The sequence below is a fragment of the Chinchilla lanigera genome, unplaced genomic scaffold (assembly GCF_000276665.1).
Source record: "Chinchilla lanigera isolate Chin_1 unplaced genomic scaffold, ChiLan1.0 scaffold00043, whole genome shotgun sequence".
In the NCBI taxonomy this organism is placed as follows: domain Eukaryota; kingdom Metazoa; phylum Chordata; class Mammalia; order Rodentia; family Chinchillidae; genus Chinchilla; species Chinchilla lanigera.
Genome location: NW_004955444.1, coordinates 6,612,476 through 6,632,940, shown reverse-complemented (window position 1 = coordinate 6,632,940; position 20,465 = coordinate 6,612,476). Strand labels below are relative to the sequence as shown.

The 20,465-nt window shown below is 38.4% G+C and overlaps 1 protein-coding gene across 9 annotated transcripts in view; it reads right to left on the bottom strand.

Annotated features, from left to right (window-relative positions):
* The window catches only part of Stau2 (staufen double-stranded RNA binding protein 2), a 238,823-nt gene that overhangs the window by 144,192 nt on the left and 74,166 nt on the right, over positions 1-20,465 (bottom strand). For all 9 annotated transcript variants that reach the window (XR_001235505.1, XM_013518156.1, XM_013518160.1 and 6 more), the window contains 4 exons: positions 10,147-10,306; positions 8,928-9,035; positions 4,845-5,057; positions 526-663 (listed from right to left, as the gene is read on the bottom strand). Coding sequence is in view for 8 of the 9 variants with exons in the window: in XM_013518156.1 (XP_013373610.1) it covers positions 526-663; positions 4,845-5,057; positions 8,928-9,035; positions 10,147-10,306 (619 nt within the window). In the remaining variant the exon portion in view is untranslated. The remainder of the gene's footprint in view (positions 1-525; positions 664-4,844; positions 5,058-8,927; positions 9,036-10,146; positions 10,307-20,465) is intronic.

Here is a 20,465-nt window from a genome sequence, read left to right as displayed (position 1 = left end):
AAAAAAAGAAAAACGAGGAGGGCGTCTGGGCGTTCCTCCTCACTGCCAGCTCCCACCTGCCTGCGAACACGTTTGCAGGCACCCTTCAGCTCCCCGGCTGAACACACACCGAGACCGCTCAGCAGTCCTGTCCCACAGGCCGCACCTTGGTCAGCTGCCAGCCACTCTTTTCCTTCTAAACTTTGTTTCTAATTCCATTTGCTTCCAACGTCCAGTAGTGAACAGACTCTGGTTGCAAATGTAACATGGAAAGTTAAAAGACAGGCATGAAATGATAAACTGTGGTAAACAAACTGCGAACTCACAAGCCTTTCCAAAACCCATGCTGTCTGTTCTAACATGTCCTTGACCCTGGTGTGTTCCCACCAAGTTGATAGGTAGAACCTGGCAGGAATGAAGCGTAAATAGAGTTCTACTTTCTAGTTAAATTCTGATGTGTCTTGCCCCCGTATCTCTGTCCCAGCCTGGGTACTTGTAAATCTTTTCCATAGTTTTGGAACCTTCCAGTATAGAAGTTACAAATACCTGCATCACAAATTCTCGACGTCGAGGCATTCCTCTTTCTGAAAGCAAAACGTAATCTGGCTCCTTTTCCTTTTTCGCCTGTTGAATTTGAGCCAGGCGGCTAATGGGGTTCATTCCTTGACCATATTCCGGTCCAGCCTAAAAAATAATTTAAGAATATGTTTCAAAATATGTTTGTAAAACTTACTATTGGATCCTTAAAGAAACAGTGGTTGTTCCCTCCACGCTCACAGCACCCTAAAACTGTGACCAGCCAAGATAAGCAGGAGTAAACTGGAAGACCGGTAAAGTAAATCATGAAATAGATGAAATATAAAAATCAAATCATAAAGGGGGTGACAAAAGGATCTGGGGAAAAGACAAGTACAAGCAACAACTGGTAAGGCTAAGACTGAGAGTCCAGTGAAAAGGTAAAGGGCGCTCTGAGCGTGGCACTCGAGTACGCCTGGTAGATGAGGATATTCACATAAATACGTTCTTCCAATGGCATGCTGTTTATATTCCTGTTTCTCGTGGATTTGTAACATTATTTTCTGTTTAAAAAAATTTTATTGTATTTTATTAGTACATGTTTGTAACCCATGCAGTGCACAATCACCTTGGAGAGTAGTTACATGTACATATTATGGCTTGGGTTTTTTGTTTGTTCATTTTCTAATTTGACTGTCATGTCTTTTAAGGACCAAAAAAATTATTGTTGCTATGGATTTCAATGACAAGGAACTAAATACAGAAACTGAATTTACATAAGGATTAAATTCTGAGGACACTAAGAATGGCTGGGTCTCTCTTTCTTTGACTAAAATTAACTATAAACACATGACAATTAAATCATTCCTTGGATATCAAGTCTTAGATTAGTAAGGACTGCCTTATAAAAGATGTACTTAGAAAATTTTATCTCCAACACTGGAAATCCTTCTCTGAAGTCTCATCTTATAGAAAAGAATTAAAGAACAGAATAAAACCCAAGGACAGGGGCTGGGGATTTAGCTCAGTGGCAAAAGCGCCTGCCTGGCATGCGCAAGGTTGTGAGTTCAGTTCCCGGTACCGGAAACAAAAAAAAAAAAAAAAACAAAACAAAACCCAAGGACACTGTGAGAGAAATTTCACGTTAACAGCACAACTACACAGAATAAGTCTTAAAATCCAAATGAAGTTCACCGCAACTAGTTTCAAACGGGCACCGGGTTAAACACGGCTGGATCTGAAACCCAACTACTGTGAGATTTCAGCCGAGTTTCTGAAACACAATGCCCTTGTTTGTAAATGAGGATGGAAGCTCATTCACCACAGAATGACAGGGGGATCATGAGACATGACAGTTTGGGTATTTTAAATAAACTCAAGACAGCTCATCACCAACAGCTTGCTTCCTTCCTTCCTTCTTTCTTTCCTTCCTTCCTTCCTTCGTTTTTTAATCTTAGATAGTCTTGCTAAATTGAACCAACTGACTGTCAGCCCACGATCTCCCTGCCTCATTCTTCTGAGCTGGCCTCCAGCCCACCACTCCCCCGCCTCACCCTTCTGAGTAACTGGGATCAGCGGGGTATACCATTGCACCCAGCACAAATATTTTCTCTCCTTCTATGGAACATAAAAAACCACAGACCCTGGGTGTATCAGCCATACAACGATGTGAGGAAAATCAAGATAACACTGAATGGATCCATACATGGGCACATTATTAGGTATGATTATACTTCAATTTATAGACTCTAACTCATTATACACATGTGGCTCTCTCAAAATAACCCTGCATTTCCAAGGATATCTACAGGCTTTATTTTACATAAGACATACATAACACAAGTAATTGCAAGTGTACTGTATATAAGGGACCACGCGGGGCAGGACTTCAGACAAGGCTTCCCTGAAGAAGTCAAGTTTCAGGTGAGATCTGAATGATGGGTGCGAGTAGTTCCAGAATACGCTTCTACACTAGAAGCGGTAGCAAATCATTTTAAGAACTCCTGTCTCGGGCTGGGGATTTAGCTCAGCGGCACAGCGCCTGCCTGCCAAGCGCAAAGTCGTGGGTTCGATTCCCGGTACCAGAAAAAAACTAAAAAAAATAAAATAAAATAAAGAACTCCTGTCCCTCACCTCTACATTACATGCATATTTACCATTTTGTAATTTTTTTGTTTTTTGGCAGTACCAGGACCCGAACTCAGGACCTTGCGCTTGCCAGGCAGACACTGCACCACTGAGCCGTATCCCTGGCCCTGTATTATATTTTTAAGAGAATAATTGTGTCTTTAACAGACATAAAACAGGACTTAGAATTATATCCTACTATGTAGTACTGTATAGATCTAGTTTAACAGCTTAGTATCCTTAATTTATTAAGATTAGATTGCATTTAATAGACTATGTTCTGGTTTAGACTTAAAATGTCCTCCAAAAGTCTCGTGTATTCAGAGGTGGGCCTTCTGGAAGGTGGCTGGGCTGTGGGGTGCTGTACTCTGAGGGTCAGGAGCAGAGCGTGCCGCTGGGAGGCGTCACTCACCGGCAGTGTGACTTCCTGTCCCCGCTCCCCCCTTCGCTCCCCGCTCCCTGGCGGCCACGGGCTGAGCGCCTTTTCCTCTGCCATGTCCCTCTGAGATCCTGTTTTTGCCCTGGAGCTAAAATACACCTCCTCCTCCTTTAAGTTGCAGATATTGGGTTTTTTGTCCCAGTGATAGGGACAGGACTAAGACATTAATATTCACAATAAATACTTAATAATAACTAAATCATTTTGTGCATTCCATTAAGATAAAAATATTAGGAAACAAGTATAGTTTATATTCCCACTTTATAAATGAAGGAATGTACAACTAGAAAAGCTCAGTGATTTGCTCAGGTCACAAGGACTCACACTCAAAATTGACTTGAAAGTCATGCTCTTAATAGTTCTGTCTAGTCCCTGGCCACATGGCTAGAACCTAGATAAATGAATACTACACCTCTCTGGAACCACCAGTGACTCACGATGGGTGTGGATCTACTCAGAATTTATTTTTTAGTCTACCTTACATATAATATAGACTTGTAACATAGACTACTATTTCAAGGAGTGCATAACCTGTATCTTCTAATTAATGTCAGTATTCATTAATAAAATTTAAATAGTTATTTGCATATATAACATATTTTTAAATAAAGCAGAGGTACAAAACCTATAAAATACCTACATTGTGCTACTGCACAACCTAAGCAAAAGAAATTCATCAAGGATTAAATATATTTATCTGTAATTCCTGATCTGTAGCACCTACTCAGAAGTCTGCTGAGGCTGGATGTGATGGTGCACACCTATAATCTCAGTGATCTGAAAGCTGAGGCAGGAGGATCACTGTGAGTTCATGGCCAGCCTGGGCTACACAGTGAGTTCAAGGCCAGCCTGAACCGCATAGCAAACCCCTGTCTCAAACAGACTAAATAAATAAATAAATATTTTTTAAAAAGTCTGCTGACCAAGCAAGGCTGAGCTGCTAATGCAAATGCTGGCAACCGAAACCTTTCTACAGAAACAGAGAATGGCAGCTCCACCCACGTCACGCCTACTCCCACTCACGGGCACTATTTTACGCTAAAAGCTAGCTCGTTTTTGCCCTTTTTCTCCCTTTTTAATGTAAATAAAATATGATCCAATAAAAGAAATTGTCACGACATACTGAAAAGCTGTGTGTTCTACATGCTTCTTTGGCAAAGTACGCATGCCTGAATGAATAGAGAGAAACAATACCACTGACCTCATAGAGAATTAAATGTGATAAAGGACACAAAGTACTGGACAAAGCCTGGCACACAGAGTGCCTTGTAATTTCTAACTGCTGCTGCTGTCCCTGCTGTAGTATTCATGTGCTTACTGCTCCGCACCCTGTTACCAATTCATGAAATCCTGAGAAGTTACTATACAGCAGTGTTGTAGCCCAAGGTACACTGGACTAGAGATCAGAGCAGTTCAAGCTGTTCCACATGATAGCTGAGCGCATTCTTTCAACATTTTTGTAAAACATTATTTGTAAAATGAGGGAAAATATTGTCTACCTTGCACGGTCATGAGGAATATACTGAAAGACATGAACAGGAAAGCACTTTTTAAATATACGTATCTAAGGTATTATTATTTTACAAACAATTTTACGAACAATATTTTACGAACAAACACATGTGTGTTTACAAAGCAAAAAATAAGTGTCATTAATTTAGCACTCTACATTCTACCCTGATGCCTGGACTGTGTATAATGCATAGTTCAAGAACTATCCTTCAGGAAATCGTTCACCTGTAGCAACTCACAGTGAAACTGACCATTTACAGTATATACTGACCTTTACTATAGTTTTAGGGCGTTTTTTAAAAAACAGTTTTGGCTTCTCCACCACAGGAAGAGGTGGAAGTTTCTTAAGCTCCTGTAAGACAGTGGTTGCAGCACGCTTCTTGGACAGCTTTTTGCTATTTCCCTCGCCTTCTGCAGAGAACTCTCCCACTGACACCCGAGTGACAAAGCTCTTCATGTGCGGGGGTCCGCTCTCTTTGATAACCTGTTAAGTACATGTAAAACATTAAGTATATGTGCTGCCAAAGTGAACATGGAGTAAAATATTAAGAAACATGCAGACACTCAAGATGTGTTCATACAGCATCAATTTTAGCATTCTTATCAACATTAAGAATTATACAAAATTATAGTACTTCTATATAAGAAAGCTATGAAAATATATCACCAGTACTCATTCATGGTGTTTCTAATAAACTCAAGTTGAAAGAATTCTGGACAAACACACTCAATTCATGATCAGAATTGGTTTTTACTATTTTAAAACAGACAATTCTAATTATGGTTTCCCACACGTCTTTCAGAACACAAAACTAAGAACATAAAGCACAGCCTATTAGATTTCTAAAGGTGAGTACACTCTGCAGTACGTAATGACTGCATGTGTCAGGGCTGAAGCTAGCACACGCGCATAACACATCCCATTCTTTTCTTACCCCCAGTGCTCCCAGCCCTCCCTGTTCCTTCCCTCTCTTGGTTCCCTTCTCATTTGCAAAAGCTCTATTGCTTTCTTTTTTTTTTTTTCTTTTTGGTCTTTTTGAGACAGGGTCTCCCTGTGCAGTTCAAGCTGCACTTGACACAATTTGTACCCCACACTAACCACAAACTCGCAACGATCCTCCTGCCTCAGCCTCCCGAGTGCTGGGATTACAGGTGTGCGCCACCACGCCCGGCAAAAACTCTTATTTCTATTTCTGTATTTTTTTCTAATTTCTTTTCTTTCCTCTCCTTTCCTCTCCTCCATCCACCTCTCGGTTCCCTTCCTATTTGAAAAACACCTCTCTACTTCCTAGCATCTTTTATTTTGCTTTTTATTTATATTTTGGGCTTCTCATACAAGAGAAACTGATATTTAAGCTTTTGTGGCTGGTTTATTTCACTTAATATTGTGGTCTCAAGATCCATCTGTTTACCTAGGAATGCCTCAAGTATGTCTTTCTTTATGGTAGAGTAGAACTCCATTGTGCATAAATACATTTTCTTTATCTGTTCACCTGTTGATAGGCATATGGGCCATTTCCAAAACTTCCTCTTATGAATTGTGCTATAAACATATGTACCCATGCATCACTGTAACAGGATGATGTGAATTCTTTGGGGAAGACACCTAGAATGGGAATAGCGGTCAAACGGATTTTCTAGTTTCAGTTTTCTGAAGCATGTCCACACTGATTTCCATAGTGGTTGCACAATACTACTTTACATTCCAACCACAGCCTCTCCAGAATTCATTATTATTTGATTACTTGATAATAGCCATTCTTTCCGGAGTAAGATGGAATCTCAGTGTTGTTTTAATTTGCCTTTCTCAAATGGCCAGCAGTACTAAACATTTTTTCATGTATTTACTGGCCATTTGTACTTCTTCTGAGAAGCGTCTATTCATTTCAGTTGCTCATTTTTGATTGGGTTTCCAATGTAAGGGTGGTATTTCATTACATTCTATGACCTGTGAAGGGTTTTGCCTGTGGAAGCCTCTCAACAACAGGTGAACAGGTGAAAGTTAACTGCAGGTTAACAGAGGTCACAGAAGTTGTTATACAGGAAAGGATATTTACTCTCATAATCTTAAGATATGTTGTTATGCAATAAAAATGTTTAGCTTTCAGAAATAACAAATTATGAATCTATCAGCTACATATGTTCCTAAGCCCTCTTTAATCTCTTTCTTGTTTTTACACCATTGTCATCTTTTGGAGAAAAGCCTTTAAACTCCAAATACTCAAAACTTTAGTCTCCTTCAAAATTCCGAACTACAGAGAGGGCAGTCTACTTAGGTTTCTATTTAACATAACATTGAGATTTTGTCTTCCAGCATTAGATACCAATTAGAAGAAGAAATAAAAGCAACACAGTATCTCAACACTTGATCACTGTGGACAAAGTAATGACACTTTTCAAGTAATTTAAATTTACTAATGTTTGTTTGTTTTGAGATAGGTAGTCCAGGCTGTCCTTGAACTCACTATGCAGCCCAGGTTGGCCTCGAACTCCCAGCAATCCTCCTGCCTCAGCCTCCTGAGTGCTGGGATTATAGGCGTGCACCACCATGCCTGGCTCTAAATTTACTAATTTAAACACCAACTGTTTAACCATTTTGAACCACATCCTTCTCAAAAAAAAGTGCAAGTTTTACTGACTTATTACCAAATACTAAATCTTTAACCTCTATTTTTCACAGTAGATTATCATTAATACGCATTATTCCCTACCATAATACACTGATGTACCCAGGGACTGCTAAAACTTATAGAACTATTGGTATTTGCTGCAGTCTTTAAAAGAGGCAAAAAATTTTTAGTATATGGCAATTAATTTTTATAGGTTTTCCACCTTTTTCCTGTCATTTCTTTCTGGGACCAATAGGCTCTTACATACAAGGCATGATTGAAATATATGGTGAATGTTTAATTTTTATTACAGTGAAAGGTACATCGCCATTAATCTCCTTCAAAATACTTCCCCTGATTTCAACACACGTATTCCATCCCTCTTCCCACTGTCTGAAGCAGCTCCGGCAGTCCTCTTCGTGTCTTTACAAACACCAAGTACGATGAACGCTGCTGCTGAAGCCCACCTTACTCACTGGGTCTGGTACGGTATGCTCTCAGCCCTCCCCCAAAATCAAAATCACCATGAAAGGTAAATGTTTCACCTCAGTTCAGGACATAAAGGCAGTCAAGACAGTGCAACTAAAGACAATGATGAAAAAGAACTTCCAGAACTGCTTCAGAAAGTGGCCAGAACAACGGGAGAAATGCGTTTGATCACCCTGTCATTCTCTCACTGCCCTTCTTATCTTGCTGTTTCACTCTGCTACAGACACAAAATCAGACAGCACAAGCTGTAGAACTGTACCCAACACGAACGCAGTTTCTCGGCCTGGGTCAGATGAGCCGGCCACAAGTACAGTGCGGAGCCATCTAATAGGAGAATGCTGGACAATGTGAAGGAGGGTTCTCTACAGCTTACTTCCTGCTTCCTCCCCACAGTCCAGATATGACCTGCAAAACTACTGCCCACTTAATTGGGAGATATAATAATTATTTTTTAGAGTTTCCTCTTTTAGGTTTCATACAGTTTCAATGCATGTGTGACATACTTATCTAGTTTGTAGGGAGCTACTTCATTACTTCTTGGTGATCTGTTGAACATATTTGGGGGCACGAAGTGTTACCACAGTGGTACAGGTGTAACACACGAGACCCTGGGCTCAACCCCCGGGACCTCCCCCACAAAAAAGTTCAAAAATTTTGCCCTCCATACAATGAAAAGAAATTGAGTATTAACACAACTGTGTCAGTAATTACTACCTTTAATACAAAGTTGTACAGGAGTACATTAGTGTTAATTAGCATTTTATCTTATTTAAAATACCAAATCCTACAGAATATTACAAATTATATTATACCCATAAAATAAATGTTATGATTGTTATTTTCCTATTATTTTGTTATGAAATTTTATTTTTTCCATAAAATAAAATAACTAAAATTTTATGATTAAAACTAAAATACTGTATCATGTGCACAAACGGCTTAACACAAAAAAGACAAAGAGATCTACAGGAATCTACAGCATTGATGTAATTTTTATTTCCATGATAGTGAGTCTGAACATAAGGAAGCATGTAACTCTTGCAAGATTTTACTATACCAGTTAATTCTATCTCTTTGTTAAAAATAACGAGAGGCAGGTGGATTGTTAAAAGAGTTCGAGACCAGCCTGGGCTACAAAGTGAATGCAAGGCCAGCCTTAACTGTACAGCGAGACCCTGTCTCAAAAAGATCAAAACAAACAAACAAACAAATCCAGAGAAGGAAAAAAAATTATCAGCTCTCCAAATAGCACATACCTCAAAACTGACAGGCATGTTCCGCTTCAGAGCAATTTCAAACACCAAGCTGATCTCAGACTTGTTTGCATCTTTGTCATCATCCATTTCTTTTCCTGATTCACCATTCTAAAGCACAAAAAAGGACAGTACGGAATCTTAACTTTGTAACTGACTTTACATATATTCTACCATCAAGAGGACCCAGCTAAAAGAAAACAGGAAACAGCACACAGACTGTATCTGAAGGATTTCTTTGTAACCACAGTAGTTAAGGGCTTTCGCTGACAGTATTTCTGTTCCTGGGTTTTTCACTTTTCTACTTGAGTAGAAGCATTTTACATCAAAACTGGAACTCTCACTCCCATACGGTTCTCGGTTAGTTTGCTAACGTGATCCACAAAGACAAAGCCACATGCAGAGTACAGCGTGCAAACCAAGCTACTGGAGCTCTGTGTCTGGAGCAGGTGCGATTCCCTTATTCACACGAGCTTCTGGGAAACCTCATAATGATACAGTGTAAGTGTTAGAAACAGTATTCCCACCATCAAGAAGCGTGCAAGCCAATTGGAAAACAAACAGGTAAGACTTACAACAAAAGGGTACAAGCAGAAAAACACCTAAGTCTGCCGTTAAAATAAATCTCTAAGAAGGTCTGGGGAAGGGTAATTGTAGAGACTGAACTTTAGGATTTGGAACAGCTAAGTGGGGAAGTCCAATAAAGTGACAACGCCGTAAGACACGGCTGACATGCTACTGAGAGGTGAATGGGCACGGTAGCCGACACCACAAGAATGAGTGAGCGAGATTACTCAGGAATAGCTTCAACAGCCTCCTTTGTAAGATAAACTGGAAGTCAAAATTCAATAAAGATCTCTTGCATTTTAAATTCCTTGACTCTAGGTTAACACAATGTAATTTATCCCCAATAAATATAACATTAACTGCTAAGCAAATGACCGTTATCTCTCATCCCTATACACACGTCCTAAAATCCTGACTTGCCCATAAAGTGAACCCCAGAGGTGAATCAAAGTTCTGAGAGGTTAGGTCTTCCTGGCAGCTTGAGTCTAGCACAGTAGACAAGTAGTCTGAGAAGCAGACCTTAGCATATTATCACTCTAGTATTCTCCCTTAGCAGGGCAGATTATTTCTGTTTTTCAGATGTATTTATCTGTCTGGCCAATAATCTCTCTGGGGAAGTCTAAGAAAGAGACTGCTCGCTGCAGCACTACCACACCTGAGCTGACTTTTCTGGAATAGGTTCATTCTGTAGCGCTTGCAGAGCCTTCATTGCAGCATTGTGTCTCGCCGCTTGTCGAGTCTTTCCTTCACCAAAAAATTCATTATTTCCTACAGTCAGCTGAACATAAAAGATCTTAGGCACTGGACAATGATACCTAAAATAAGAAAACAAAAACACTTACATTAGGTCAAGAAAACCACTCTTTAATCATTAATAATGTGTTTTATTTAAAGTGTTACCAACTATATCACGTACTATATATAACCCCTTATTAACCCTACTAAAATTCTAACCTCATGAATGTACTTATAAAAGATAAAAGGTGAGCCATACAGATAAATGTATACCGACCTCTACAATGAGTACAACATTAAACATAAATATAGTAAAAATTATTTAGCAATATTACAGAGATTTCCCAGTCAGCTGTCAGACTGTTAACAGATGTGGGCTGTACGGTTTGGTACCAACGATGAGGGGACTAGTGTAGAAGCTGGAGACAGGCGAACCCATTTAGATGCCAACATGCAGACTACTGTGATTTTAGCAGAAGATATTACAATCGGAAATATGGGGGCAGAGAGTCAGAGTTAGATCAATGCAAAGCACTAAGATCAGAATAATCGTAAGAAGGGGTTTATACCCTTTCTTTTTTAAACCATATTTTTATCTTTGAGTGACACATACTAATTGCATGTATTAACAACGCTGAGTGTGACATTTCTGTACATGTCACATTTGTGTACATGATCAGATTAGGGTAACTGGAATACCTATCACCTGAGACATATCATTTTTTTGTGTGTGCTGGGAATATTCATAATCCTATTTTGAAATACTCAACTGTTGTCAACTATAGTTATCCTACTGTGCTATATAGGACATCAGAAATTATTTCTCCTATTTAATGTAACCTGTCTTAATTATCTTCTCTCTATCCCCTTCCCCAACACCTTTTCCAGGCTTTTGTATCCACTATTCTATTCTCTACATTTCTTTGATACCACATTTTTAGTTTCCACAAATAAATAAGAACATATACTATTTTTCTTTCTATGCCAACTTAGTTTACTAACATAATTTCCATCTGTTGCATCCATGTTGCTGCATATGACAGAATTTCTTTCTTTTTATGACTGAACAATATTTCACTGTGTACACATACCATATCTTTTTATTCATTCAAATATTAATGGACACCTAAAATGACTCCAAATTTTGGCCACATAAATAGTAGCACAAGAAATATGAGGGCAGATGTCTCTTCAACAAACTGATTTCAATTTCTTTGGATAAAAACCCAGTAGTGAGACTTTTGGAGCATATGGAATTTTTTCTCTAGTTTTCTGAAGACCCTCTATACTGTTTCCCATAAAGACTGCACTAATTTACATTTCTACCAAGCATACGAGTCTCCCTTTCTCCACATCCTTGTCAGAATTTTCTGTCTTTTGGTCAACAGCCATTCTAACTGAGGTAATAAGGTATCTATTTGTGGTTTTGATTTGCATTTCTATGATAATTAGTGATGCTGAGCAAGAGTTTATGCTAATTCTTAAGCAGAGAGTATCATAATAAAATGTATTTAAGGTGAAAAATCTTAGCTGGTTTGTGTTCAATGAAACTAAGATAACGAAGTGTGCCTGGAAAACTGCAATAATGTAGACGAGGAGATGAGGCTGAAAGAAGAATGAACGAATCTAGAAGAAATGAGGAAGATATACAATGAAATCCATTACTTCACAACACTGTAGAATACTGTCTATGTGACAGAGGCTGTGATAATGAACAAATTATGCATCACAGCGGGGAAGACAATAAATAAAATAAATATGTAGAATATCTAGTAAGTTAGAACTACCTACAAGAAAAAAGGTAGTGCTCAGAAGCACAGAGAGAAATTTTAGGTAGGATGACCGGTACTGGGAAAATGCCAACTGTGCAAAGATTTGAAGTGAGACGCAAACCAGGAACTCCCTGGGACAGCGCATGTGAGGCAAAGAAAACACAAGCACAAAGGCCTGGAAGAAGAAGTATCTCATACATGCTCAACCAACCCAAAGGAACACCATTTAGCTAGAGTTGAGGGAGCGCAGAAACTAGGAAGTGAGAAGAAGTGGGCAGATTCCATAAGGCCTTTCCTAGAGAACACTGCAAGGTCTGACTTTTGCCCAGAGCGCAACAGCCAGCCCTTCTGAGCGGGAAAAAAAAATGACATAATAAGACTCACATTTTGCAAGAATCATTTACCATGTTGAGAACAGATTATAGGGCAACAATAACGGAAGCAAAGGTCTCTAATACTAGACTACTCAGATAATCCACAGAAAGGTAACAGCGTCTTGAACTAGGGTATAGCAGAAGAGAGAAGTCACTCTGGATGAGCTTTGGAAGTAGAAGTGGGTTTGTCTAAGGACTAGCTATGGAGTCTGAGAAAGCAGTCAAGGATGACTCCAGGTTTTTGGAACTAAGCAACTGGAACTTATAATACCCATTGCTGAGACAATGAAGACAGCAAAAGGAATGGATCTGCTGAGGATGGGGAGCAGCAGCTCTGTCTTGGAGACGTTACTAGAGCTACTAAGAACCAAGCAGAGATGTCAATTAGACAGACTTAAATAGGCTGACTCGAGGAAAGAGGTCTAAGACAGAGTTAACCTCTGGAAAACATCACCATACAGATGATATTTAAAGCCACAGAACAATGAGAACGGGTGGAAGATAGTGATAAGAGGGAGACCAGGTAGGTGTGGTGTCCTTCCTGAAAGCCAAATGAAGGAAAAAATACTGTACATCAAGGGGGAAGGAAGGACTGACTGTACCTAATTGCTACTCATAGGCCAACTAAAATGATGACTGATATGATCACTGAACTGGGCAATTTAGCAAAATAAATACGATCAATTTTGATGGAATGGTGCATTTACAATTGCAATGCTTAAAAATTAAGTTAAAAATCACTCCAGTGCTGGAAAATGTTTCCAGACAAAAATAAGTCTCACTGAGGTCCTATTGTGATTCCTTTGTGTTGTTTTGGTGGTGCTGGGAACTGAACTTAGGGCCTTGTGAATGCTAGGCAAGTGCTCATCCACAGAGCTACATCCTCATCCTGAGGTCCTACTTCGTCATTTAAGTAGTGCTGTTCTACAGTTGGTCTGAGACACACTGGAGAGAGCCTACAGTGTAAGAATTCACTGGACAGATGGGACTAATCACAGAAGATTTGCTGAAGGTGAAGGACTAAGGATGTGGATTCGTACTAAAGATGCAGATTAGTGAGGCAATAATTGAAACCATGCAAGTCGATAAACACCTGGAAAGAGTAAGTGTAAAGGAACCTAAAAGGAGCCCAAGTCTGGGATCTGACTGATGCCTATGATCAAAGTGCAAGGGAAACAATAGAATGCAGTGAAGGAGATGAAAGAGGATCAGAGTTAGAAAAGAAATTACAACATAATGTCAGGGAAAGGGGTAATGAACAGTGTCAAATGGAGTGGAGAAATCCAAAATATGAAAAAAGAAAACGCTGTTGTTTTAAACTTTTAAGTCCATTTTCTTGGCCTACAGTTTTTACTAAATCACTTTAAGTTTTAAATGTGTTTTTATTTTGTAAGTCATATGTTCTGATTTTTAAATTAGCACATATAAAAAGCTAAGAAAAAATATAAAGTTAAAAACTATTTTTAGTGTTAAAGACTAAAAAGCATTAAAACTCATAATCATTTTTGTCTTTGATTACAATAACTAAATAAGGTACCAAAGTATACAATTTCCTGCTATCTTAGATTCCTTTAGTGCAGAAATTTCCACAGACTAACATGAATAATGCAAATTACTTTCACTTTGTATGCCACAAAATTCAGTTTCCATGCCTCTACAGAACTCTATGCATATTTTAACTGGGTCTGTAAAACTTTAAAACAGACAACTTAAAATCAGAAATGTACTCCTGAACTATCTTACGTGGTAAGCTTTTACTGTAGAGCAAATGTTTACAATTAATTATAAACTTCTGAAAATAGAGGTCCACAACTGGAATGCTAACAGACCTTTAACTACAGTACAGGGAGTGGGCGCCACTATAATCACTAAGGCCTGCTGACAATTACAAAACTCATTTCAGTTTGCCAGAGACAAACAGAATTTCTGTTCATTTTAACTTTACTGGAATATGATGTCATAACACAGAACCATACTGAAACAATCTGCTGATTTTCCTGACCGAAATATTAATTGCATACTAAGGAGCCCCTGGGACCTCTTCCTCACTGGTCATTAAACATGGCTCTATGTATGTGTTTGAGCATGTATGTTAATATATGTAAATATAAATTATATCACAGGAATATCGGAGAGTAATTAACTGTGTTATATTTCTGACATGAAAAGTAGAATACTCCAATCTAAACAATAGGAAACTGGATGCCTGCCATGTCACTCCAGTTTCACTTCACCTTCTTAGTGAACAATGAGTCTTAACAATCTACCCCACATGGTTTGAATACCTTATACTCCACATCTTCTCACAGCAGCAAGACAACATTAGCCAGAGCACTCTTGATTAATAGCATCCAGACTGAATCACAGAGGAGAGGATGCAGAATGCTTCCTCTCACAGAATACTGTGGATTAGTCCCTGTCTCTTTGGTAAAGACACCCAGCTTATTAACTTTAAAGGTTAGTATGTACTATTTAATGGATTTTCTTTTAGTTTCCTTTACTTCAAACATGAAGCTCACTTTTGGTAAGGTACTTACAACAAGAGATATGTCTATTTCTACAAATCAGTATTAGACATATCCATTGAGTATTTTTTCTAATTAGAATTCTGTGATCGATGCCTAGAACTCCACAGTGACCCCCTTTCATCAGAATCATCTTCAGTGCTAGTTAAAAGTGCAGGTTCCTATGTGCCAACCCTGACCTGCTGCACCACTCTCTGAGGAAAGCGTGTGCAGATTGGCCTTGTGACTCTGGGTATCTCACGATCTGAGAGCCGCATCACTCAGTTCCCAAAACACATACTCTAAGTGACGGGCAATGAGGAATCAGAACAACGGGCACTACGTGCCACACTCTAATTAATTAACAATCTAAGTTTCACACAGCTTGATTGCAAGGTCTTTTTGTCCCAGGCTTCCCTGCTCTTTATATCCTACAAGTCTTGGGAAAACTAAAAATAATTCCAAATAAAAGAAAAGCTTCTTTTTCTTTAGATCTGCAAAAGTCCTTAGGTTTGACCTGCCTTCAAAATACGTAAGACGATAAAACAATAAAAGATGTCTGTTTGGCAGTTTCTTAAATAGTTTTATTTTTCAAGTCAAGAGATGATTTTTATATTCACTTACATTATTAATCACAGCAATGTTATACAACATATAGCCTTGCCATCCTCCCTCCTGTTACTGCACTTAATGCCTTCTTTCTAAACAACTAAAATCCATTTGTCCTCCCTATCATTCTGTGACTGCTCTATTCTCCAACATCTCCACGTTCCTAAGTATCACTTTTACAAGGTGAGAAAGACATATCCCAAATAACATTAGAACTTTTAAAAATTGAGAAATAGTTACCTCATTTCATTTGATAGCATTACTCATAAATCTCAGTACAGCTTAGACATTCATATCTACTCTACAGGTTTTTGTCCTAACATACGTGAAAACGTTATCTCCTGATCTAATGGAGGAGGCTTTGGAGTCTGATTATTTCTAACACTGGGTGAAAACAGAAATGTTATTTAACCTTTCTAGCCCCATTTACTGGTCTGTAAAATATTTGCAGAATCTCTGGTTAAGGAATTCTAAAGGCCAAACTTAGAATTCAAATGACATGTTGATTATTTTGACTCTGCATACTTTTTGGCACTGGTAAGCCAAATTCTTTCTCTAACTACACAAAAATAACAAGTTTTATCATAAAGCTATAAAATAGTCCTTGGCACATTTTCAAATTTGTATATATACAAAATGTCTAGATAGATAGTTCTTTCTCTCTTTACACCTATAAAATGTAAATATATATATATTTCATGGGATCTGAGTGTTAATTCTAGAGGAATTTCAAATTTTAGAAATGATTTAAAAAGATTCATAGGTCAGCTGAAAAGTTTTAAAAGAAGTATAAAGATACTCTGCTCTAGGAGAGAAGATGCAGAAACAACTCCAAGCACACTCAGCTACCTTATCTTTGACAAAGGGGCCAAACATCTTCACTGGAAAAAAGATAGCCTCTTTAATAAATGGTGTTGGGAAAACTGGCTTTTCATGTGCCAAAGACTGAACCTAGACCCGTATCTCCCACCCTACACTAAACTAAAATCAAAATGGATCAAAGAGCTAAATATAAAAACAGGAATATTTAATCTGCTTGAAGACACAGGTATAGACAAAGACTATGAACAAAACCCCAACTTATGAAGAATCAGCAACCAGGATCACATCAAATAAAAAAGGTTTTGACAGCAAAAGAAACCAACAGTGGAGTGAGGAAACAACCCACAGAATGGGAAAAAATGTTTACCAGCTGTTCCTCAGAGGAAGGACTAATATCTAAAATATAAAAAGAGCTCAAAAAAAATCAGACACCCCCCCACCCAAATTCAAAGACCCAATCCAAAAACAGGCATCTGAAATGGATAGATAATTCTCAGGTGAAAAAGTATAAACAGTCAATAAATATACAGAAAAACTGCTCAACATCACCAGTTATTCAAAAAATACAAATTAAAACAATAGCGAGATAGCATTTCACTCAGAAAAGAATGGCTCTATCATCAAGAAATCAACCAATAACAAATACTGGTGGAGCTGTGGGAAAAAAGAAACCCTCCTCCATTGCTGGTGGGAGTGTAGACTGGTACAACCACTATGGAAATCAGTATGGAGGTTCCTCAAAAAACTGAAACTAGAGGTTCCATTTGTCCCAGCTATTCCCTTTCTAGAAACTTTCTCAAGAGTTAAAAACATCACACATCAACAATATCTGCATAGTCATGTTTTACAGCAGCACAACTTATAATAGCTAAATCTTGGAAAACAGCACACATGCTCATTAGTTAAACGGGCAAAGACAATGTGGAGTTTATACACAATGGAGCACTAGTCTGCCGTAAAGAAGAATAAATCTGAGTTATCTGTAGGTAAACGGATGCACCTCAAGATCATAATTTTAAGCAAAATAAAACACACAAGTTTCAATACTACATTGCTGACCTTGTGTGAGAAACCCTAAGAGTAAACAAGGAGCAAAATGGAGGTTCGCTACTGGGAAGCAGGAAGAACATGGTCAAGTGGAAAGGGAGGCGAGGAAAAGGGATTAAAAAGACAAACAACGGTTGGAAAAGCTGGAAACAAAGCTCCTGTAAGCAGGAAGGGAAGAAAAGCTGAAGAGAGGCGAGTGGGAAAAACAAGAACTAAGATCTATCACGTACAGGCACAAACTCCCTGTGATGAAGGTGAGCACTGTGTGGTGGGTATGTCCCAATGAAAAGTTTTTGAAAAGATATTCTGCACTATTTGTTACATTATTATGATCATGTTTTAAATGCCTAGAATAGAGACATGCAGTGAAAACTGGGATGGGCTCTTTTGAAGAGACAGGTTATATATGACCACCTTTCGTAATTTTAAGTTTTTGCGAATAAGTGATTACACTGAGGTAAAAACAGAGGAACGTATTTAACCGAAGCAGGTCCAGTCTCCATCCAAAGGGAGGTCTGTGCTCATAATTAAGTCTGCTAAATCCGCGAAATGACTCCCGGAATTTAGAATATGAGCCAGAAAAACAGCGCTTGTGCCGCGTCACTGACACTAGCGCAGTGGGGACCATGAAAAGCAGAGCACGCTCCCGAAGAGCCTCAATACTGTAAACACAATACTCACCCTGAGAACCAGTCAGACCTGGTAACCTATTCTTGTCCCTTCCCTAACTGGGTTATCTAGAAAAATGACTGTCTCCATCACCGTTATAATACGGCAGGAACACACACTATGTGCCAGACACAGCGCTAAGCAATTACATACGAATCTAAACCTCCACACAACCCCTGCTTCGTCTCACAGACGGAAGTGAGGAAGAGAGGCATTAGATAACTTCCCCAAGGCTACCCAGCTCGAGCCCGTGTCTGAATCCAAGCACTCTGAATTCAGTGAATAAGAGAACACTAAAAACTGCAGAAGAACTAACTCTAAATTTTGGAGAGATCACGCTGAACACGGCAAGTTAAGTCAAACTAGACAAGGGCTGCGGCAGGTCCTGGAGAGCTCTCGCGGCTGTGTCACGCGCAGGGTGCAGGTCACCAAAGGGAGCGCTGCACACGAAGCCCAGGAGACTGAGGGGACTGCAAAGGCCCACGACATCTTTGTGCAGTCCTTGTCTCCCCTCCCAACCTGCTTTTCCTAAGAGCCTGGTCTTCAAAATTAGACTTTTTCCTGTTTCTTTCCACAGTTTAGCTTATCTCACTGTTTTGGTCTATACCTCCAAAGGAATACCACATAGCAGTTAATAAAGGATGTTCAGGTCTTGTTTCGTGCACAGACAGGAACACGGTGAGGGTACCCCACTAAGAATGATGCTGGCTACTGAAGCAGGAACGGGGGGGGGGGCATCCACAGAGCACACATTTTACATTTTACAACGTTAAGGGAGTATTCAACTGTTGTCAGTGTCAAGAACGAATTTTTTGGTGAATTCCTACCATTCTGTCTAGTGAAGCTCTATATCATTTCTAATTTTTTTTATTATTTTTTATTCTCTTTAATGGTTTGATCAATCTTGCACGCCTACATTTGGTAATCTGAACAACTTCGCTGAAGATTAGAATATGTAATATAACCACCACTGTTAATCCCTATCATCCTGGTTTTGAAATCCTGTATCATTTTTATTGGTTCTGCTTTTTTTGTTTTTGTCTGTTGTTATTTTGCAACTTTTTAATTCTCTTTTTGAAAAAAGAATGCATTTTATAAAAATACTTTTTGAGTATCTGTACAGACAATAACGATTTTTACCTCTCATCTCCTAATAAGGCAAGTTTTTTAACTTATTATTTAATAGTGAAACAATTTTACATTCCTGGTTTATAGTCATTCATAGCTGATTTATGATTATTCTTTCATGTATGTCAAAATTTGTATGCCAGTATTTTAATTAGGATTTCCCATTTGTATTCTAAAAAGAATGCTCATCTCAAGTTCTATGTCTTTTTATTTTTTAAACTGGAACAGAATAATGAAATATAAAGTATCCTCAATGGCCCAAAACAATTTGTTTCCCGTTTCTGAAAGGTTCAGTACAATTTGTCTGTGAAACCATTAGCACTAGTCACTTTTCTTCAGGACGGCGGAGAAAGCAGAGATGGTTAGTTGTTTAACTGCTTCATCTGCTACTTAAAAAGCAGTCACTTTTTTTGTTTTTCTGAGGCCAATCTGGTAATTTGTATTTTCCTACAAAATCACCTAGTGCATTCAGATTCTGAAATTGGTCCTTTGCAAGTTGAACCATGGAGTATTTTACGACAATTTTTGCTTCTACTGTCCGTAGTGCCCCCATTAGCAGTCCCTATTTTGCATACTATGCTTAAATCCATAGTTATTAGATTATATATTTGCATGTTCTTTCATTTTTTCAAAGAACAAAATGTAGGATTGCAAATATGTTTTCTAGTATTCTTCATTTTCCTTCAGACATGTTATTACTTTTCAAATTTTCTGTGTTGAATATTCAACTTCTTTTCATGGTATCACTAACAGGTACGTAAATAAATTTGTTTTTAAAGTAGACTTTTTGTTGTTGGTACTGTAGTATTTTCAAGAAAGTAATATACTATTATTGTTTCCTAAATATGTTCAACAATGAAAACTCCTTTTTATTAAGTCATTATATGCATCTATGATGTCTACTTTGGGATATACTGCTGTAGACAGTTTATCTTCAGTAAGAGTCTATAATCTCTAGGTTACTTGTTTAATCTTCTGAAAGCTTTTATCTTGAATGTAATAAAAAATTAGTTCACATTTTAAGGAAGACAACTGAAAAATATCAAGTACTTTTCATAAACGTAGAGCAAATTCTAGTGAAGAAACATCTTTAGATGTGGAGTAAGTTCAACTGGATTGATTGATTGATTCATTCATTCATTCATTTATACCGGTAATTGAACTCAGGCAGGCGCTTATGCCACTGAGCTATATCCCTAGCCCTCAAGTGGATTTAAACTCCAACTACTAGCAACTTCAGACAAGAGACTTCATGTGCTCCAAGATTCATGAATAGCATGAATGATTTTTTATCAACTTTCTCCAACTTATTTA